At 50.2% G+C, this 19,040-nt stretch overlaps 9 protein-coding genes across 9 annotated transcripts; 4 read left to right on the forward strand and 5 right to left on the reverse strand.

Moving 5' to 3' along the window:
* Nucleotides 1-369: 369 nt before the first annotated feature.
* C7974DRAFT_315563 (P-loop containing nucleoside triphosphate hydrolase protein) lies at nt 370-2,103 on the forward strand (the record flags this gene model as incomplete). The annotated part of the gene is made up of 4 exons (XM_046138516.1): nt 370-528; nt 583-1,245; nt 1,297-1,644; nt 1,693-2,103. 4 exons carry the CDS (start codon nt 370-372, stop codon nt 2,101-2,103), a joined length of 1,581 nt encoding a protein of 526 aa, XP_045995257.1.
* A 252-nt stretch (nt 2,104-2,355) lies between these two features.
* On the reverse strand, nt 2,356-3,237 carry C7974DRAFT_315597 (sorbose reductase SOU1; the record flags this gene model as incomplete). Its single annotated transcript, XM_046138518.1, has 2 exons — nt 2,356-2,986; nt 3,038-3,237. The coding sequence occupies 2 exons, from the start codon at nt 3,235-3,237 to the stop codon at nt 2,356-2,358; spliced, it is 831 nt and encodes a 276-aa protein (XP_045995258.1).
* A 2,362-nt stretch (nt 3,238-5,599) lies between these two features.
* Nucleotides 5,600-6,340, forward strand: C7974DRAFT_313983 (uncharacterized protein; the record flags this gene model as incomplete). Its single annotated transcript, XM_046138437.1, has 1 exon — nt 5,600-6,340. A coding segment is annotated over one exon (741 nt), but the record flags the coding sequence as incomplete, so codon positions are not given.
* A 235-nt stretch (nt 6,341-6,575) lies between these two features.
* Nucleotides 6,576-7,771, reverse strand: C7974DRAFT_212579 (Calycin-like protein). The gene is made up of 5 exons (XM_046136997.1): nt 7,507-7,771; nt 7,313-7,445; nt 7,094-7,265; nt 6,944-7,038; nt 6,576-6,891 (listed from the first exon to the last, which is right to left on the reverse strand). The coding sequence occupies exons 1-5, from the start codon at nt 7,620-7,622 to the stop codon at nt 6,811-6,813; spliced, it is 597 nt and encodes a 198-aa protein (XP_045995260.1). The 5' UTR covers nt 7,623-7,771; the 3' UTR covers nt 6,576-6,810.
* A 408-nt stretch (nt 7,772-8,179) lies between these two features.
* Nucleotides 8,180-9,734, forward strand: C7974DRAFT_397288 (uncharacterized protein). Its single transcript, XM_046142176.1, has one exon. It carries the CDS (start codon nt 8,666-8,668, stop codon nt 9,707-9,709), a length of 1,044 nt encoding a protein of 347 aa, XP_045995261.1. The 5' UTR covers nt 8,180-8,665; the 3' UTR covers nt 9,710-9,734.
* An 862-nt stretch (nt 9,735-10,596) lies between these two features.
* C7974DRAFT_414564 (uncharacterized protein) lies at nt 10,597-11,631 on the forward strand (the record flags this gene model as incomplete). Its single annotated transcript, XM_046143807.1, has 1 exon — nt 10,597-11,631. The coding sequence occupies one exon, from the start codon at nt 10,597-10,599 to the stop codon at nt 11,629-11,631; it is 1,035 nt and encodes a 344-aa protein (XP_045995262.1).
* A 1,213-nt stretch (nt 11,632-12,844) lies between these two features.
* C7974DRAFT_377535 (uncharacterized protein) lies at nt 12,845-13,648 on the reverse strand (the record flags this gene model as incomplete). Its single annotated transcript, XM_046140363.1, has 1 exon — nt 12,845-13,648. The coding sequence occupies one exon, from the start codon at nt 13,646-13,648 to the stop codon at nt 12,845-12,847; it is 804 nt and encodes a 267-aa protein (XP_045995263.1).
* A 631-nt stretch (nt 13,649-14,279) lies between these two features.
* On the reverse strand, nt 14,280-14,948 carry C7974DRAFT_456645 (uncharacterized protein; the record flags this gene model as incomplete). The annotated part of the gene is made up of 2 exons (XM_046146023.1): nt 14,280-14,532; nt 14,585-14,948. 2 exons carry the CDS (start codon nt 14,946-14,948, stop codon nt 14,321-14,323), a joined length of 576 nt encoding a protein of 191 aa, XP_045995264.1. The 3' UTR covers nt 14,280-14,320.
* A 2,672-nt stretch (nt 14,949-17,620) lies between these two features.
* C7974DRAFT_212608 (uncharacterized protein) lies at nt 17,621-18,898 on the reverse strand. Its single transcript, XM_046136998.1, has 2 exons — nt 18,500-18,898; nt 17,621-18,448 (listed from the first exon to the last, which is right to left on the reverse strand). The coding sequence occupies exons 1-2, from the start codon at nt 18,771-18,773 to the stop codon at nt 17,712-17,714; spliced, it is 1,011 nt and encodes a 336-aa protein (XP_045995265.1). The 5' UTR covers nt 18,774-18,898; the 3' UTR covers nt 17,621-17,711.
* Nucleotides 18,899-19,040: the final 142 nt, after the last annotated feature.

Raw genomic sequence — 19,040 nt, forward strand, 5'->3', positions numbered from 1 at the left:
CTCGACAAGCGCCAAAACTAACATGTGTCACTGTGCTGATACGACAAGCTGATGCACAGCCACACTAGTCCCGCTCTCACCGTTGCAGCCTTGCGCTAATTCTGAGAGGCAGGCACTTTCGTGCAGAAGCGTCTCCAACTTTACTGCAGAGATACGGTGAGAAGGGCTTCACTTCTACCATAGATTAGCATTTGTGACTCATTGCTGCCTTCCTACACACATATATTGATCTCACAGCAAGCTCGCTTTTGCACTTACATACCGGCTGGTAAGCTTTTGCTAATTCCTTCTTTTGTTGCACGCGAGACCCATATAAGCTGCAAGTCCATCGTGCAGAGACGCATCCTCGACATTCGAGAATTCACAACTATGGACTTCTCGCGTCTCCAAAGCCTGCAATTCGAGCTGAATTCAACGAACGCCACAGCTACGAGCCTCCCATCTACACTACTTGAACTTGTAGTTCCTGGGTACAGCACAATCTCTCAGCTCGCCTTTCGCCTACTGGGTATTGATATTGGGGTTCTTGTAAGTTAATGCAATCGCAATGTGCAATCGACACTGCTGACGTACCGTCTTTAGGTGACTGGATGGGCACTGGTCTTCGGCTGTCATACAGCTTGGCGATATCTCTACGACTTGGTGATCGGGTACTTTGACGAATACTACTCTTCGTCTATTCAAATTGATAATGACGATTGCTTATTCGACGACGTCAAGGCCTGGCTATCTGAGCAGCAAACGAAGAAGCCTGGCAGGAAGCTGAAAGCGGTCACTAACTACGACGACAACAACAAAGATGAAAATGCACATGACGAGCAGGGCATCTACAAGTACGAAGTTCCAATGCCGCGATATGAACCAAGTTATGGCAGTGACGACTTCTATCACGAAGGGCGACACTTCAAGGTTGTTCGCTCAACTATGAAAGACGAAACGGGCCAGTACCAAAAAGAAACGCTGGAGGTTTACTGTTATGCCCGAACCGCACAGCCGGTCAAAGACCTATTGGCCCACATCAGGCTTTGGAAGATCGGCCAGGAGGTGGCCATGACAAGCGTCAACCGCGCGGTGAGCAACGGCGGCCGCTACTGGAGTCGACAATCTTGCCGCCCTTCACGTCCAATGCACACAGTATCTCTCGATCAACAGCAGAAGGATGATATTGTAGCCGACATCAACGAGTATCTCCACCCCGCAACCGCGAGATGGTATGCGGCACGTGGTATTCCGCATCGACGAGGGGTAAGTGGCTGGTTCTAGCTTCGAACCACACATGACTGACTTGTTATCTAGTACTTGTTCCATGGACCACCCGGTACAGGCAAGACCTCGTTATCATTTGCACTCGCAGGAGTTTTCGGATTAGAAGTGTACTGTCTCTCGCTGAACGACAAGGACCTGACTGAGTCCGAGCTCTGCTCTCTCTTCGACTCTCTTCCAGACCGCTGCATCGTACTCCTTGAGGACATTGACAGCGCCGGTCTCAAACGCGAAGAGGAACCTGTTGTCGCGGAGGTAAAAGATGACAGCACCCCTGACGCAGGGTCGAGCACCAAGCCCGCCGCGAAGTCCGAGACTGCTTCAACGCACATCAGCCTGAGCGCACTACTCAACGTCATCGATGGCGCAGCCGCGCACGAGGTAAGATAAGCCGACGTCATCCGATGCGCGTACTAACAGCAAATCCAGGGCCATGTTCTGATCATGACAACCAACACACCAGAGCAACTCGATGCTGCCTTGATCAGGCCCGGGCGTGTGGATCTCCAGGTTGCCTTCACCCTTGCCACCCGCGATCAGATTCACGAGACCTTCATGCGCATGTACAGCACCACATCAGAGGAGCAAGCAAAGGGTGGACTTCTACCGAACAAGAAGTCCCGATCCGTCTCGAAGGTTACAGATCCTGAGGAGCTTAAGGACATGGCGGAGAAGTTCACAGCGCAACTGCCTGCGGACAGTCTCTCACCAGCTGAGATACAAGGATATTTGTTGATGAGGAAGAAGGACCCACAGAGAGCGCTCGACGATCTCGAGAGGTGGAGGGATGACTTGATGGAGTCGAAGAAAAAGGGGAAAAAGCTTGTGGGCGCTCAGTAGGCGTTGCGCAGATTCAGTATTAGACGGGCGCGCACGCGCATATCAATACGATAGAAGCCCAGGCTCAAGCCGACCATTTCATTAACATTCAGAGACCTGGTCACTTAGCTCAAGGTAGGTGCAACCTTGATGTTTTGCCTGACAAAACCAAAGTATACACAAGGCTGAGCTCAAAAAATTGGTAGGCATAAAGCTAGGTCTATTCGCTCTCAAACAATGATCACAGGCCATTTTGATCCTGGTTTCCCGCACCTACGGCAGCACATAACCGCCGTCAATCAGGTAGTCACTTCCTGTCACATAGCTCGACGCCTGGCTTGCCAAAAACAAGAACACACCCTTGATCTCCCTCACATTGCCTTGCCTTCCCAACGGTATCATCCTCAATCCCTCAGTGATAACCTTCGGCCCCGCGCCCATTTTCGTGTCGAAGAATCCAGGACTCACAATGTTCACCCGCGCAAAGTCCCGCCACTCACGCGCCAAGCTCTTGCCCATGTGTGTGATGAACGCCTTACTGCCGTTGTAAATCGGCTGGTCAACAGGCACATTTACGATGTGGCTCGAAATCGAGCCGGTGAGGATGAGATTGCCAAAGCCTTGCTTCTTGAAGATCTCGCCGGCATACTTGGCACAGAATACGGGGCCATCGACATTGACCGCCATCAGGTTGCGGTACGCATCCAGCGTCTGCTCGAGCAAGGGTTGAGAATCGCCGGTACCGGCGTTGGCGACGAAGACGTCGACTTTGCCGAAGTCAGCGACAACCTGGGCGAGTGTGGATTCCACGGCGGAGGCGGAGGTTATGTTGACGGAGTAGGCCTTGGTTTTGACGGAAAAGTCCTGTGCGAGGCGCTGGGCGCGCTTTTCGGCTTCGGGGTTGCTGAATTGGTTAGTGAAAGGTGTGATTCAATTGGAGGGTGGTAATGCGTACGAGTTGTACCACAATGCGACGTCTCCGCCAGCCTCGGCCATTGCGTCGGCGACAGCGCCGCCAATGCCTTCTGCTGCGCCGGTGACAACGATGACTTTGCCCTTCATGCTGAATTGTTCGAGGACGTTTGTTGGGCCCGACGGCACCGGCTTAGGAAAGCCGGGACGCGGCGTCTGGCATTCATCGATTGACATAGACATATTTGCGGGTATTAAGAAAGATCAATTGGCAAGTAAATAAAGAAGTTGCAGTGCAGTTACAGGACTGACAGGACTGAGGGCGATTATGTACTTAAGGGCCTGGAAAGTGCAACGGAAAGTGTGGCGATCTCGGGTTTTAGTGCCCCAAGACAATGAGGCTCTGAAGGAACGCAGCCAGCGCTGCGGGTCGGCGACGTCACCGACGCGATGGCCGCTTGGTGTTGCGGACGTTTGTCGCCCGACATGGCGGGGCGAGTACCATTTTGAGGGTTCAAAGTGGGGTGATGTGGGGTTGGCGGGCGCTCGGTTGACCTGCCCTTTTCCTACCCTCACGCCCCTACGAATACAGTGCCTCCCTTAACTAGGGTCTCGGTGATTTGAGGAAGAGAACGGTTTTGATGGTCGCTTCCTGCCGTTCCCAAATACAGTACATACCCCAAACACTGCACCTAGGCACGCCCGACCACCCATTCGGCAGAATATAGCATCAGACAAGAAGGCGCTTTCTCGTTGGGATGTATACAACTGAGCGGAGTTCTTCAGTCACAGTCCTGCGGCTTACTGGCTGCGATGAAGATGGGTTGAATCCTACAAGAGTTCCAGGTGGCTGGCCGAACATGGCTGTGTGCACTGCAGTGGTTGTCCATCGGTTAGTGCTGCGAACAACGCTAACTTATAGGCACTTCACAGATGAGTGCGTTGCTATTCTGAATGACATGGTTGATTCTGAACATCTGTGCAGACGCTCACATGTGCAGGTGACGTTGCTAGAATCTATCTGGGTATGATATAACTGACTTCATTGATCTGGTCTGCTCCCCTCTGACGAAACGACTGTTTGGGAGTACAAGGCAAGTGACTGCTTGTACTCAATTTTGAGCATGCAAACTTCGAGGCAGCCTCTCTTCAGCGACCGAATTTGGCCTCAGATGCTCCTACTACGAAGCCGAGCATTGCTCTGCGGAATTTGCCCGTCTGAATGTACGGTCCTCTGTCGCAATTGTGGACAGCAGTTCCCTCCGTGATCCACGTCAGCTCAGCTGTATCGCCCGCTTTGTCATTCCTCTACGCTTCTTCCGGCCGAGATCATTCTCTTTGAACTTGAACAGCAGAAGGTGGTCCCAGTTGAATAACGCGACGTATGGACATCCTTTGTCTCCATTGGCGTACTTGCTGACCTGTTTTAGAAAAGGAGTCGCGTTCCCTACCCATGCCGTCCGGCCGGCCAGATCCTTGATCGTATCGATCCGGTTCTCGACGTCGGTTGCCGAGCTCCCATATTTCATGAGACCTTTTTCATCCTCTTCAAGTTCCTCGGGAGCGGAATCGTAGTAAGTGATCAACTCTCGTCGCTCAAGCTCCAGCACCAAGATTCGTTCTTTCTCCTCACCCGCCGTAGACTTCTTTTCGTACACGAGATCAAATTACATTGAGCTGTTGGGGCTGTACTCTCTACGCAAGGTCCATCGACCGTTCCAGCGTCGATGAAGGATCTCATTGATTGGCTGGAGGAGTAGGCTTTCAGTGGCACTGACCAAGTCTGCCTCCGTGTCCATTGCCATTTCAGGAAAGGCAAATGGAAGCCTGATATCTCCAAAAGGTGCGTTCTCGCGAAGCTTCTGGAGCGTAGACTCTGCCAGATCAATGAAGCCATTATTGATGCTAGCATCGCGGCAGAGTAAAAGGTATGGTGGTATGCAGGCCTGAGTAGTGGTCAATAAGGCTGAGACCTGGTGGTACTTCACTTCTTCGGAGCGATTGCTCAAACGTGGAAGGTTCATATCGAAGCTTTCGAGGATCAGTGACCTGTCTTCCATTGTTAGGCGGATGCTATAGGTGACTGGCAGTGAGAAGTAAGTCAGACGAAGCCGGCATTAGTTGATGTTCGTAGAACTGACGCTGGTAATCTAGACATTCACTCTGTTGCCTTGCACTGTTAAATGAAAGCCGGCTTCAATGTTCCATACATGCGATTCCACGTCGTGACACCTACACGCAAACCAAGTACGTAGACATTGCAGCTTCAACCCAATAGCCACGAAATTTACTTCCAGCTCATTAGAAGTGCTAGCAGATCGCCGGTAGTTACAGCGAAGCTGTGCTGGTGTGATGTATTAAGGCGACACTCAGTCATAATTGAGAGGCTCAATCTTGTGACAGAAGCTGATAAGAGTTCTCCAGCACAGACTTTGCTACCACCGTTGTGCGCCACGAGCCACGGGGACGTTACAATTCACACGATACAACGAATGTATCAAATGAGGCCATATCACTACCTAGGTAGGCACAACCATTCACGAGGAACTTGTCTTGTTGGAATCACCATTACCAGGCGACACAAGACTTGGCAAAATCCCCGGGCCTTGTGATTACGTCCATCCTCCGCAGCGGAGCAAGTACTGGGGCCCAGCTCGTCGCCGTTAACAACAGTCTGGTCGCAAAAATCTACGATCCTCTTTATTGCTATTCAAGCGATGATCGCGATGTCGTGGCGTGCGCTGAGCAGGCATACTGCCACGAAGCTGCGGCATACTCCCATCTGCAGAAGCATTCCGAGATCTCGCTCAACTTATCGACATCTCTCATCGAACACGGTCTCAAAGTCGTTAAATCACGCGACGTGCATCTCATTCTTATCGAGTATCTGCGAGGTGTGTGTATGGTCAACCTCGATCCATACAGGCTGTCTGAATACGTACGCTGGGAAATTCTTAAGCAGTGCATCGAAGCCGAGATACGGATGTTATATACTGGTCTTGATCACAGTGACTTTGTCCCTCGCAACATCATAATACTGGGCTCAGACTACCACACCCCCCAACTGCAGGTCAAAGTCGTCGATTTCGAGTTCTGTAGGCTCCTGGCACATCCTGGCTATTCTAATCGAAAATTAGGGCAGAGAAGAATGTTGGCGTTCAAGAACATGGCTCCTAGAGTCGCTAATCCCGTTCAACGATACTGCGGTGGACTTGCTGCGTTTGCCGACCTTGGATGGTGCTCTGATGACCGGTTCTCTGTACAGGAATGGTTGTGGGATACCTTTGGTAACGACGATCGCTATGTTCCAGCCAAATGGGCATTAAAACGGCCGGGAAGGGTTTAGGATCCGTGAACGAGGGAGGGGACACTCAAATTCCGGGTTTGAGCAACGGAGAAGGAGGAGATAATGAATTTCCATAGGCTGAGGCTGGAACGGAGCAGGGAAGTGGCTTTAGAAGAACTACCACGACGATGATCGGTATATCTTGGTACTATACTGTTTGTCCCCCTGAACAACTGTTATATACGACCGCTCTACACAACCGCTCTTAGCAAGATCGACGACGTCTATCATGAGGAATGGCGCAGGTCAAGGTATTTCGGAGGACTGCAGGTAACATGACTCTGAGCGTTCTGACTGCGGGTATCTTTCGTCTCGCAACGATATTGAACTTCGGGCTACTTCAAAACTGTACACAAAGATATGAAATTCGCTTTTCGTGAGCCAGAATCACTCGACTTTGTGTAAAACATTTTGCTCATGGTCTGCGTGCTTTCTCTGAACGCCTGATCGAAAATTCTAGTTTTACTTGTTTACGCATCGCAGCCAGTCTGGTTGAACTTTGATATAGCTGAGGCATCAGAGCCAAATGCGACAGCACGCGCGATCCAGGCCTAGGTGTTGAGTTAGTGTTGACGCGTGGCGAGACATTCTAGAAAGACTTACATCAATGCTTGCAGGGGCTGGCTGGCGCTCCCGGCTCAGAATGTATAGAGTACTCCAGTTCTGCGTCTGCACGATGGCCCAATCAATTGCGTAATCTAGAGACGTCGTAAGTATCTCAAACTCACTCATGTTTAAATGCGTGAAGCGTACCTTGAACAATGTAGTTGGGTCCTGGGCATTCCGCATCTGGGGTACCGGGGAAGCTGACTACGAAGGCACCTCCAGCGCCGTAAGCAGAATCGACCGGAGTTGCAGTGCCAATAATGTCAATGGGCTGAGGACCAACGGTTGCTGTATTCAAAACGCGAACTGTGCCGTTATCCTACCAGCGTGTTAGCTCCTTCCCGACGATGGCTGTTGGCGACCAACATTCAGCTCGTAGTTTGCAGTCACGCAGCGAGCTCCTGCTGTGGGGCCGAAAGGTGTACCGGCAACTTGGTACCAGGTTCCCAGGTAGGCCTCCAGATTAAATTTGGGATCAGGCACGGGGTAAAAGCATGATCTATAGGATATGTCAGGTCACTGTGCGTCATTGTGTGAACTGAACTCTGGGCTGCGTTTACCCGTCGTATTGCGCCGCTGCAACATTCGGTGTTGTTGTAGTCTCATTCGCCTGGCGAGACAGCAGAACAGCCGACGCGACTGAAGTCAAGGTGGCAATGGTGGCTTGGATGCGCATATTTTATCGGTGGAGCGTGTAAAGGATTGGTGTTCTGAGATTGTTGGTGTAGTAGATATGCGGCTCAAATACAAGACACTGCTAGAAATACCTTCTGCATGTGCAGATCCTCCAAGTTTTAGTTACAGTTCGCCCAGAGCAAACTATTACCCCACAAATGCCCCGATTTCCTAATTAGGACCAAAGCGCGAGGTACAAGAGTGGCTGGTGAATCTTAACCCTGCACAACGTCACTTGTGCTTCGCAGTACAACAAGCCACTCCGCATCCAGACCTGATGTTGTATCATCACATCATGACATGCACTGTGCCGGTTTCCTAGCCGAGCTACGAAGTATCAGCATCGAATGTGCCCCGGGATTGCAGCCGCTTGCAGAGGAAGGCAAGCGCCAAGACGGCGGGTTATCATCCTGTTGCAGCGTATGGAAGCGGAGGCTACCGATGATGCGGAGCGGGTTTTCATTACGTGACTACCTACGCGCTTGTGCACAGCTATTGTTGAGCATGGAGGTGTTGATGTGAGGTTCAGGGACGCGATCGAAAGAGCTTCATGATGACGTAGATGCCGGCTTGGCATGGATCTTGTTCGATTCGTGTACATGCACTTTTCTCGATCTAAAATCCGTCATGCAACTTCAGCCTTTCTTAAGTAACCAATGCTTCGTAGATCGTATATGAAGGCATAGAGCGAGATTGCACACAATACACTCAATGGCCTTTCGCGCGCGTGAAACGAAAGCGCTTTCACAGCCGTCATACGCCACTCCAGCTCTTACTGCTTTTCCTTACATCGACGCGTACTCAAGAATGTAACATGAGTGACAGAACAAAGGCTTCAGTAGCCTCCTGCTTTCTTACTCACTGCTGATCACGGGACATGCTGTGCGTCGCCCACCGAAGTTTTCCCGATTGGTCCGTTCTCCTTCCAACATACCTTCACTATCACTTCTGCCTGTTCGCTGTCACCAAATTAAAAATGACCCTCCAAGCCTCTTAGTGAACACTAACAGCTTCATCATTTCAACCCTCCTGATCAGTCACAACATGACATCGCCCTCCAGCAGCACTTCTTGCGATTCGCGTTCATTACGATCTTCTCAGGAAGATGATCTTGGTCCCTACTACTCTGGACGAACACTTTCGATCAAACGGCATACACCCGCTTTGCCTTGGGGTCGCAGCTATTGTAAGTCGGAAGTAGACGATCCAGAAGTGTCCGACGGAGTTTCTAAGGTCGAATGGTGTCTCACACATCCTCCTACGCCAGGTAGTACAGACCTGAACGACACGCGCGACATTATATTGAACGACCCAATTCGAGTTGGCAATGAATGTGGCGCCCAGATCCTATCAATCAATGACGGGCTCGTTGCGAAGATCTACGATCCACTTTGTTACAGCTTTCACACTCAAGGCTGGACGAACAACGTCACCGCCGAGGCCGATCACGATTATTGCATTGAAGCAGCTGTGTACTCCGCGCTGAATGGCTCCAGTCTTGAGGGCAGCATGCCGGAATATTATGGTTCATGGACTGCGGACGTCCTCATTGATGTGGAAGGCCGGCAGCAATCCCGCGAGATTCGCATGATCCTTATAGAATACATTGTGGGCATATCAATGAGAAACATCAAGCCACATGAACTCTCCCGCAAGGCGAGAGAGAACATCATGTACAAGGTCATCGAAGCAGACACAGACCTTTTCATTGCTGGCGTTGAACACGACGATTTCGAACCTCGAAACATCCTGATAATTTTACCTCTAAGATTCGATGCGCCTGAGACGACCTCATCCTACGATACATCTTTCGAAAATCCAAATCTTCGCGTATGCATTATCGACTTTGGCATCTCTTGTGTCTACACTCTGGCGGATCGCGAACCTCTCGATGAAAGATATCATAACCCTTTGTTTCGCTGGGCGGGAGCAGACATGTACAATGAATATGGTTGGTTGTCTCCACGACGAGAAGCTACTGATTGGATGTGGGAGATGTGGGGTTATGGCGGGTTGGATGAGAAGTATATTAAGGTAGTACGCGATATGGATGATGTGATCGGTCGTCCCATTTATCCGGAGGACTGATCCGGAGGACTGAATAACACGAAAAAGCGTTGGTTGAATTGGAACCCTTCCGCAATCAAGATACTTGTAACAGACTTATTCTCTGGTTTCACTCTATTTCGAACTGTGTGCACTGTGATGTTCCAAACAATATATGCTCTGTCCAATGTAGTGACAATAAGCGGCCGGTCTGTTACAAAAGCATATGAGACTTGAGTTACTGTAGTTCTTTACAGCTGATTTCCTGGTCCCCATCAGCTGTTAACCTTGTGTGAGGGACTTGAGAAGCCGAGCGTGACCTCATGTAATCGATATACTGGACCACCAATCTCCGTGGCAGAGTCGAACAATGTTGCAGCCAATATTGAGGAACTGGAAGGACAGAGATAGTTGTGGAAAATTACATTGTTGGTGTTGCTCCGTTTGGTCCTCTTCAAAAACAGCTCTCGTTGCGGGCTGGAAAATTTCACGCACCCACAACTGCCTCTCGGCTCAGGTACGCAAGGCGTTGAATGTACACACAATGCATCCAAGTATCGAATGACGGAGACAGCGCTCCTGTAAGACTATCTCCATTTGCGCAAGTCTCGCGACGGATGAATGCTGCCTGGCGATGAGGTCGGACTCAACTTGGCCCGAGCCCAAAAAATTTCTGACACTCACGCTCTGCTGCCTGGCATAGTGAAGGCGCAACTGGCGATTCGAAATCTTTCTTATCACTAGCAAGTACTACCGTGCTACCACGGTACACCCGAGGTTCCTCCAGTTGGCTTGCGTCGCATCGATCGTCCACAATGTGCTTTCACTTGCAGACTCTCTACCACCTATAATTACCAACCTTCCCAACTTTCAATCTCCACCCATACACCACTATACGCGCCAACCAAAACGTTGATTTGACAATTGACATGTCGGCGCCCACGACAGACGCATCGAATGGCCTACTGTCGCCGCCTCGCTCTCCACGAGAAGGCACTTCCGCGCCCTATCCCGTCGGACAGAGCTTCTGTGTCAAGCGCCATACACCCGTGATTCCCTTTGGGAGGAATTATTGTGAATCTGAGGATGACGAACCGCCTAGCGTCGTACCTGAAGATGTCTCCCAGCTCGATTGGTGTGTGGCGCACCCTCCTTGTGCTGGCAAGACGGACACAAGCGTCACACGTGACATCATCTTCAAGGCTCCGATCCGCACTGGGGATCAATGCGGCGCTCAAGTAATGCTGACCGAAGACGGCTTTGTTGCAAAAATCTACGATCCTCTCTACTACTCCTTCGGCTACGATGACCTGGACCGGAAAATCGATGTGAGCGCTGAAGCCGATTACGATTACACCATCGAAACGTACGCATATTCAGCTCTCTCTGAATCTGGTCTCCAAGGCTCCGTCATGCCAAAGTTCTATGGATCTTGGACAATGGAGGTTCGCACCAGCACCGATGGCCAGCAATGTCTTCGCGAAGTGCGTCTGATCCTTCTGGAACACATCACTGGAACAGCAATGTTGAACATCAAGCCTAAAAATCTCGGGAAAGAAGAAAAGGAAGCTGTGATGCGCAAAGTCATCGAAGCTGAAACAGATCTAAGGATCGCTGGTCTAGAACACGATGACTTCGAGCCGCGAAACATCATGCTCTCAACTTTCACCAAGTCAAGCGCGAACACACCGCATCATGTCTCATTCGATAGCCTAGATCTACGTGTTTGCGTCATTGACTACGGTCGTTCTTTTGTGCGCGTTGGTCCTACGTATCGTAACCCTCTCTTCCGCTGGGCTGGAGATGACATTTATAGTATGTACGGGTGGTTGCCACGCCGGAAAGAAGCGACAGACTGGATGTGGAAGGTATGGGGCAACGGAGGACAAGACGGGAAGTATGTTGTGGCTGAAAAGAACCCGAAGTCAATATTGGGGCGACCTGTACGCCGGAGCGTCATCTAGCTCCAGGTGAATCACGGCTGTAGCTTGTGCCCAACCCTTATGGGTGTTTTCAGGACTAGAGATACTAAGCCTTCTCATCAAACAAAATTGCATACCCGCTCTGAATTTCCATGTGTGAGTTTTGAACTGCCTCATGAACCATGCCATTCTCTTTTTTCTACTGACAACATTGATGGTACCGCTGGCAAGGCGTGTAAACACCCATCAAATACCCACAAGCACGAGCCAATTGATCGGTCTCACATAACATATATCAACAATCATATACTCAGGTGTAGTACTTGATCTGTTTGGCCTGCAAGGGGATATTACTAGGATTCCCTACAGGGCTCACGGGATTACTATAGAGCATACACGTGCACAAGCAGAATCTGGTCTGGAGAGTCTGATGGCTTTTCAGTTACTGAAATTTTGATTGTGATGTACACGTCCTACCTATTAGTCATTTTCCGTACGTCAACTCTCTTGGCTTGTAGCCATGGATAATACTTACACACCGTGCAGCTTGGATTGGATTGAAATGGATAATTGTTTACGTTAGAAGTGACTACTCTAAATCGGCCTCCCATGGGGCGCCCACTAATCGACGTGTGTTTAGGGAATTTCTAGAGGTGGCAGCTCCTAATCCCCTTGTAACAGTTTGGTGTTGTCGTTGCAGTTAGTTATCAACCAATTTGATGGTAGAATTCTCTGCCGGTCGAGGATAATACGCAATAGTTTGGATTTCTATAAGCGACGGAATTAGTGCTAGAAAGTGGGCAATAGCAAAGGCAGGATGAGCAGACCAAGTAAACAGAAGGCCCAGGAACTCATTCTCATAAATGCCAAGGGAAAATGGAGAAGGCAGGGGAGAAGCTTGCAGTGAAGCAAGCGATAGTAAGAGGGTGCCTATATGGGCGTTTTCGGATCCTAGTTTGGATGCCATTGAGCTTACTTGCGGGCTCTGGTAACCAGGCTGTATGAAGAAGGTCGAAAGATCTCTATCGGTTGAAGATTCGCGAGTAGAAACCCGTGATACGCAAAAGTTGTGCGAAGTCCTAGGGAGAGTCCAAAAGTCTGACCGTAACTAAGCCCTTCCCTAGCATTGCTAGAAGGACCAGTAGGATCACCCAGGGGTCATCTTTTGTATGACTTCAAGGCCTTGTTGCAGAGGGCAATATGATTAGGGATTCTCGGGCTGCCGCATGAGCAGTTCAGTTTCGCGTTCTCATGGCTAAATACCGCCAGTGCTGCAAGCATGAAGGAAGAATCCCAGAAGAGCCTTGCGAAAGTCTGTCTCTTCAACGATGGTAACATAGGCGACAGTTCGGTTGTTGTCAAACCTAAACAGAATTAGGCTGCTGTAGTCGCACAGTGCACCGTAATTACACTCTTTTCGAGCTGCATACGCCGTGACTTGCTTGAGTTGGGATGTGGTGAGCCCAGCTTTACTGGTGTTCTTGTCAGCATCTGGGACATGCGGTCTTAACAGGCTGTTCAGCTCCTTAGGCTCCCACATCAAATCTGAGAATACCTCCTCGTCGATGAGGCCTGCCCGCTTGAACTCGACCAAGACAACCGGTTGCTCAGTGTCAGTGAATCCCTCTGGGATGGCTGAGCCGTGCACGACAGCAACTTGATTGTGCATTATGGCGATGTCTACGCGCAGTTTATTCTTCATTGGGGATTCTGCGTGAACGTAAACCTTTCCAGTGTAGCGGTCAACAACTTGAATCGCTTGTTCGATTGGTGTGAGAAGAGAGCTACGTGCATGTGCGACCACGTCGGCTTCCGTACGCAGCACACGATTTGGCTCAGGCTGTGGTTCTTGCATGCCTGCAAGAATGGGTCCGTTATCGTTCAAGAAATTCTTGGTCTTGTCAATGTACACCGACACGGGCTCTTGAATGAGGTATTTGGGAGGCTTCTGATTGGCGACTGTGACTGAAGAATCTCCCCTGGAGTAGTCACCCGGGTCGAAAATCATTGCCCCTGGCAGTGGCTCGTCGAAGCAAGATAACAAGCTATGCGTTGCCATCTTGGGTTGAGAGCTTCTGTGTGATTTACAGATGGGAAGCACCGTATAATTTTATAGAAGCCAGGGACCCAGTACTTTGAGACCATTGCACATTGTTTGTAAATACAGCTTTGAGTGAATCTCCGGGTTTAAGGGAAAGATTCTCCCGTGCGTGCACAGTGAACTGTCGCCTTGAACTTAACTACAAGGCCGATGGCTAATCTCGAGATACACAGCGCAAAAGTCTTTCACATCAATTAAAGTGTACATGTGCGACGTACAACTCTTGACAATCAGAGGCACCAACCGTTCCATGCCATGCAATTATATCTACAGGCATTGGGGTAACATGATAGCCCATCAGATGGCACAGCGTCCGTTGTGGCCACTATTCTATCACACAGACGTTCGTTGAGATCTCAGTCTTTCTAAAGAATACTGGGTGCGATCATTCTGTTGAATCCAAATGCGGTAACGTGGATATATACTTTTGCAGGTGTGACCTTTATATACATGAAGGTTTTCTAGAAATGAAGGAGCCTGCCATTCAAATCCGACCTCAACGCTGATATCAAAGAAATGAGCAATGCTACCTGAGCATTTACCCTGACAGAATTGAAGCACACGTTTGAGAATGTGAATAAGGAAGAAACGTGACTGAAGAACAAATTCTCAACGCTGAGCACGTCCACATCATTCATCCGCGACTATCTCGGTCTTGAATACTGTGCCTGCAAGTGAACTGTCTCCGCCGACCGTGATGCTGCCGACACCGAAACCTTGTTCGGTGTGACATCCTTCCGGTGCCGGGTTCTGCAGCATGTAGGCAAATGACTCATAGCAATCCTGTGCTGTCCAGAAGACACCTGCTGAGCCCTCGGGCTGTGCCGCTGGTACGACCGAGACTTCTCAATGTCAGTGGGAGCTGGTTGGTGGCTGCTTCCATCAGTAACTTACATTTGACATTCCATCCGCTGATCTTGTTCCCTTCTGTGGTCTCAATGTTCGCAGATTGCGTGCTGTTCTTCGGCCCGTCGAGTTTCCAGTCTATGACTTGGGCGCACACAATATCATCGGCAAGGCGGTCTGGATAGGCGCAGCGCGGCATCATGGCAGCGCATGCGTCAGTGAGGACAGACTCCATCTGCGGTCCAACGTAGAAGCCGATGATCTTATCAGATGCTTTGTCGCACGATGTTGTTGTACCCTGAGGTGGCTGCCATGATGATGTGGGTTCCGCGCGGTGCTCGAAGCTGCTGTGTGAAAGTGGCGCTGCAAGGGCGACTGCACATAACGTGGTAATAACGAAGGTGCTATGCATGGTGATGGCGTTGTGTAGAACGTCGTCAGCCAATCTGCAGCTAGTATGTAAAGCAATGTACAATGATACTACGTTGTACTCGAAGTGGACTTGAAGACTGCAGTTTGTGAGGTATGGAGAAAATCAGCGTTGCCAAACCGACGTGCATATGAAGTCTTTCACATTCAAGACTACACGACGTCACATGAGATGTGATGACGCCCCGCAATATGAAATTGGACCAAGGTCCTCTCATCAAGGTTTCCGGCCAGCGTATCCCAGGACCTCATCGCATTGAGTGGGGCTGCAGTGCGTAGCGCGGTCATTGAGTCTTGTCAAATGCTTTCGAACAGGTCAATACTCTTTCCAATTGTTTCGACTATACAGAAGGAATCATGATTCCCGATAACCGTAATGATATTGGCCGGATTGGTGCACAATGAGGGTAGTGAGAACGTTTCATCGCGCGAATAATCTGGGGCGCATCATCTGTAAAGGATGCCTCAGGCACGTTTTGAAACGACGTGCTTGTTTCTTCCGACCCGAATGCATTGAGGTCGGGACTGGGATTAGCACAGATGAGATCGTGATAAGGTTTGGACATGAGGCCAGAACGTGGGGTAATCAATGCGCTCGGGATCGACCGGCATCTACTTTCGTGTGAGTATGTACAGCAGATCTGAGACGCTCCCTGCTGAATGCGCACTGCCAGTAGTTCGCACATGAACAGCGACGGGGCATATCGCCATCACGACGTTAGCTGCGATAAGCTCCCCATCGTCAAGCTGGTCGCGCAGCTGCTGGGGGCTCGTCACCAACCTGTCTTTCTGAAACGTTGATGTCTTGGGCGTGCAAACCGTGAAATGACGTCCCGAAAGGGTGGAACGGGTGCGCTAAATTAGCAGCCCCACTCAGGCACTACTTCTCATAACACTCCGCTTTGTATATCATGCATTGTCGTTCTATCATGAATCTGTACTGACTCCTCTCTTATCGTGAATGAAGGCTTGCTTGGCTGGCGAACCGCGAAGCGCGATAACAACCTGATGTCAGCAAGACGCACGCAAATAGGTACATCGTCACTCGAAGGAGCAAACATGTCATACTTCCACCAGTCTTGTTGGAGATGACTCGTATTGCTGATGGGAAGTGCCGAATGACCGATATAGTTCTGAATGACTAACGTGGCATCTTGCACCTTTGGTGCGTACCAGGGCATTTACATGCCCTGATTGGCTACAAGTACTCTTTCAACTGAACAACAGGCATCCATCCTCTGCGAAGGTTGTGAAATTATACATCTTTTCGTCTCTCTTTCTTGCCGCATACCCAAAGATATCGCTCGTTATGCATCATTCAATCGTCGTAGCCCTCCTTATACCAGGCGAGGCTGAAATTTTCCTCACTCTAGCACTCTTGATAGTAGCTCTGCTTTACTGGGCATCATGCTAGAGCTTGTCTCACCGATCTTGATTCCGAAGCTTCTCTTGGATATGAGTGTTCACGTATGTCCCAGGGGAGTTCATTGTGCGTTTTACAGCCTTGCATCTCACACCAAAGGGGCTGAGCACCGCTGACCAGGAATTAAGACTTGACACGCCGTATAAACACACGGTAATGCATTATGCAACCTGGTTCAAGATGATGCTTCATCGCCTTCTGACTACGGCTTCTCGCGCTCATAAGGAGCTACTGGATCACCATTGCCACGTTACAGCCCGACGCCACTCAGCGTTACCATCTCTCGGCCTTGACTACGATGAATCACTGATAATATCACACTTTCGAGCGGATTGATAGTCAGTATTGGGCTGCTAGGGGAAGTTCCAGTAAATGATATCGAAGCCTCTGCGTTCGCACGAGCGGAGCCTCATTCAAGCTCCCTATTGTATTAAAGTATGTGCACGATCAGAAACTTGAACGTCGATGTGAGTCTACAGCGGACCGAAGTTGAAACGAGACGGCAGTGGGGTCAAAATGCGATGAAGCTAGTGCCACGGAGGATTTGCTTACTACTATCGATGGGCCAGCACGCTACAAGTTGCGACATTGTGAAATTCGAATCAAGTTCCACTAGACTCTGGTGAGAGATCAGATTGCCTTGGACAAACATCGATACGCACTTAACTCCTGGCAGATTGAGAAACAGTGATGCGGTTGGCTCCATAGGCGACACTCGACCCGGTCCATCTTTCCCCCTCAAGCAAAATCCCCTTGTAGATACGGAGCCTCAACTCCGCTATCGTGTAGTGCACCAGCGCATCATGCCACAAAAATTGCAGGCGCAAGACACATTTCCCATCCTCACAGTGCAAGCACACCCTCACAATGCCACCAAGAATCCATCGTGACTTGTCATCCTCGAGGCAACTCCCTTCACTTAAAAAACGCAAACACACTGGGATACACAAAATGCATGCGGCTATGAGCTTGTGACACAATCTATGCAAGACTTTGTCGAGGAATGAACTCAGTCAGCGAAGTCGCCGTCGATATTTCCACCACAGGTTGAGGATTGTGGGATTTTATATCCTTCAAGACTGGACTTCGATATCACGCAAACTGCGATGAAAATTGAGGCTCGTCACAAGAGACTGCGGGGACTAAGTGAATGCAAAAGGCAGATATTTCGAACTTTGATATATTTTGGAGCTGAAGCATTATCTCGTGTGTGTGATACACGTTGGTAATATGTCAGTGTTTACCCTTAGATATCTTCTTCAGCTAAGAGCCATGACATAAATTTCAACTAATGCGCCGTCCTTGTGCTAAACAATCTGCGAACTACGAAGCTTGGCTGAATTCCACCCACTTCGTATAGATATCCCTGTGCAGGGGAATAGTAATCTCTCTGGCCCAGACATATGAGGGATGCGGCGCACCAGGTGGTCGCGGACCCAGTCTCCGGTCCCAACCCATCCAGCCCTCCCAATGGCCTTGCTTTATCTCGAAGCGGAATTTCGGGGCACCAAAATTGTCCTTGTAGTGAATGCCCACCACCGCTTGCTGGAAGTAGTCGCGAAATGAGGGGTAGTCGTCAAGACGGAACAGCACCTCTGTGCAATGCGGCGAAGATGGATAGCGGGTCCCGTCGGGGGCTGAGATGTGGAGGTGCTTCATGGTATTGACCAGTGTCACCAAGGAGCTCAGGTCAATGTAGACACGGGTATAGATCTCTGAGACAATGGCAAGCTGGCCGACAGCGTCTTCATCGGCTACACCGGGCTGTCTGACGAACGTGTCTATGTAGCTCTGGAGGTCATCCAGCCGGACGGAGAACTGGGTGCGAGCGTTGTAGACAGGAAGGAATTCGGATCGTATCAGGCGGCAGACTTGGGTCAGTCTCCAATACTGGCGGTATCTCCGCTGTGCGCTCCACAGATATCCAAAACTCAGTCGGTTGCGGTGGGCGTAGTAGCTGACCTTGTCGGCCTCGGCCTCCGTGAGTTTTGCGGAGTACTTGTCTTTGAGCGAGTCTAGGCTCTCTTCCATCGCGAAGCCGTAGATCTTGTTGCGGATCTCTGCCGTGCGTGTCAGCTATGTTTTCATAACTCCATGGGGAATTGACCTACCGCCAGGTACGCCAAGCAGTGAGCACGTCGAAGGCACCGCAGTGCACTGATCAGTGGTGGCTTGCGTTGTACAAGACCACGTCAGAGTAGGTATTGATGTTATCGAAATTGTTGGGTAGGTGCGAAGATGTGGAGGTGAAGAAGTAAGAAGCGCGTGGACAAGAAAAGTTTTATACGACCCTGGAAAGGCAGCAGCCACGCAAGTGAAAACCCCTACCCAGACCAAAGGCGCCATCACCGCGCCATGCAATCGACAGCAATCCCATAGCAGCATCCTCTCTTCTGCCTAGACTAGAAATCAGCGCTGTACCAACCACCTCTTCACTCAGCACCACCCAGGACCCGCCGAGTCTCATCGCGCATATCCCTCGCGAGAACAGCACTACCTCTGACGTTTACGAGCGCGAGCGGCACGACTTCTGACGTCTACGAGCGCGAACGGCACGATGTGATGAACACGCCGACCTCTCGTGCAAGAAATTGAATGCTTCTACTCACAACTTCTCACGCACTGCGACGGCAAGAATGGGACTGATATACC

The sequence above is a fragment of the Boeremia exigua genome (assembly GCF_020726555.1).
Source record: "Boeremia exigua strain MPI-SDFR-AT-0100 chromosome Unknown C7974scaffold_8, whole genome shotgun sequence".
Taxonomy (NCBI): domain Eukaryota; kingdom Fungi; phylum Ascomycota; class Dothideomycetes; order Pleosporales; family Didymellaceae; genus Boeremia; species Boeremia exigua.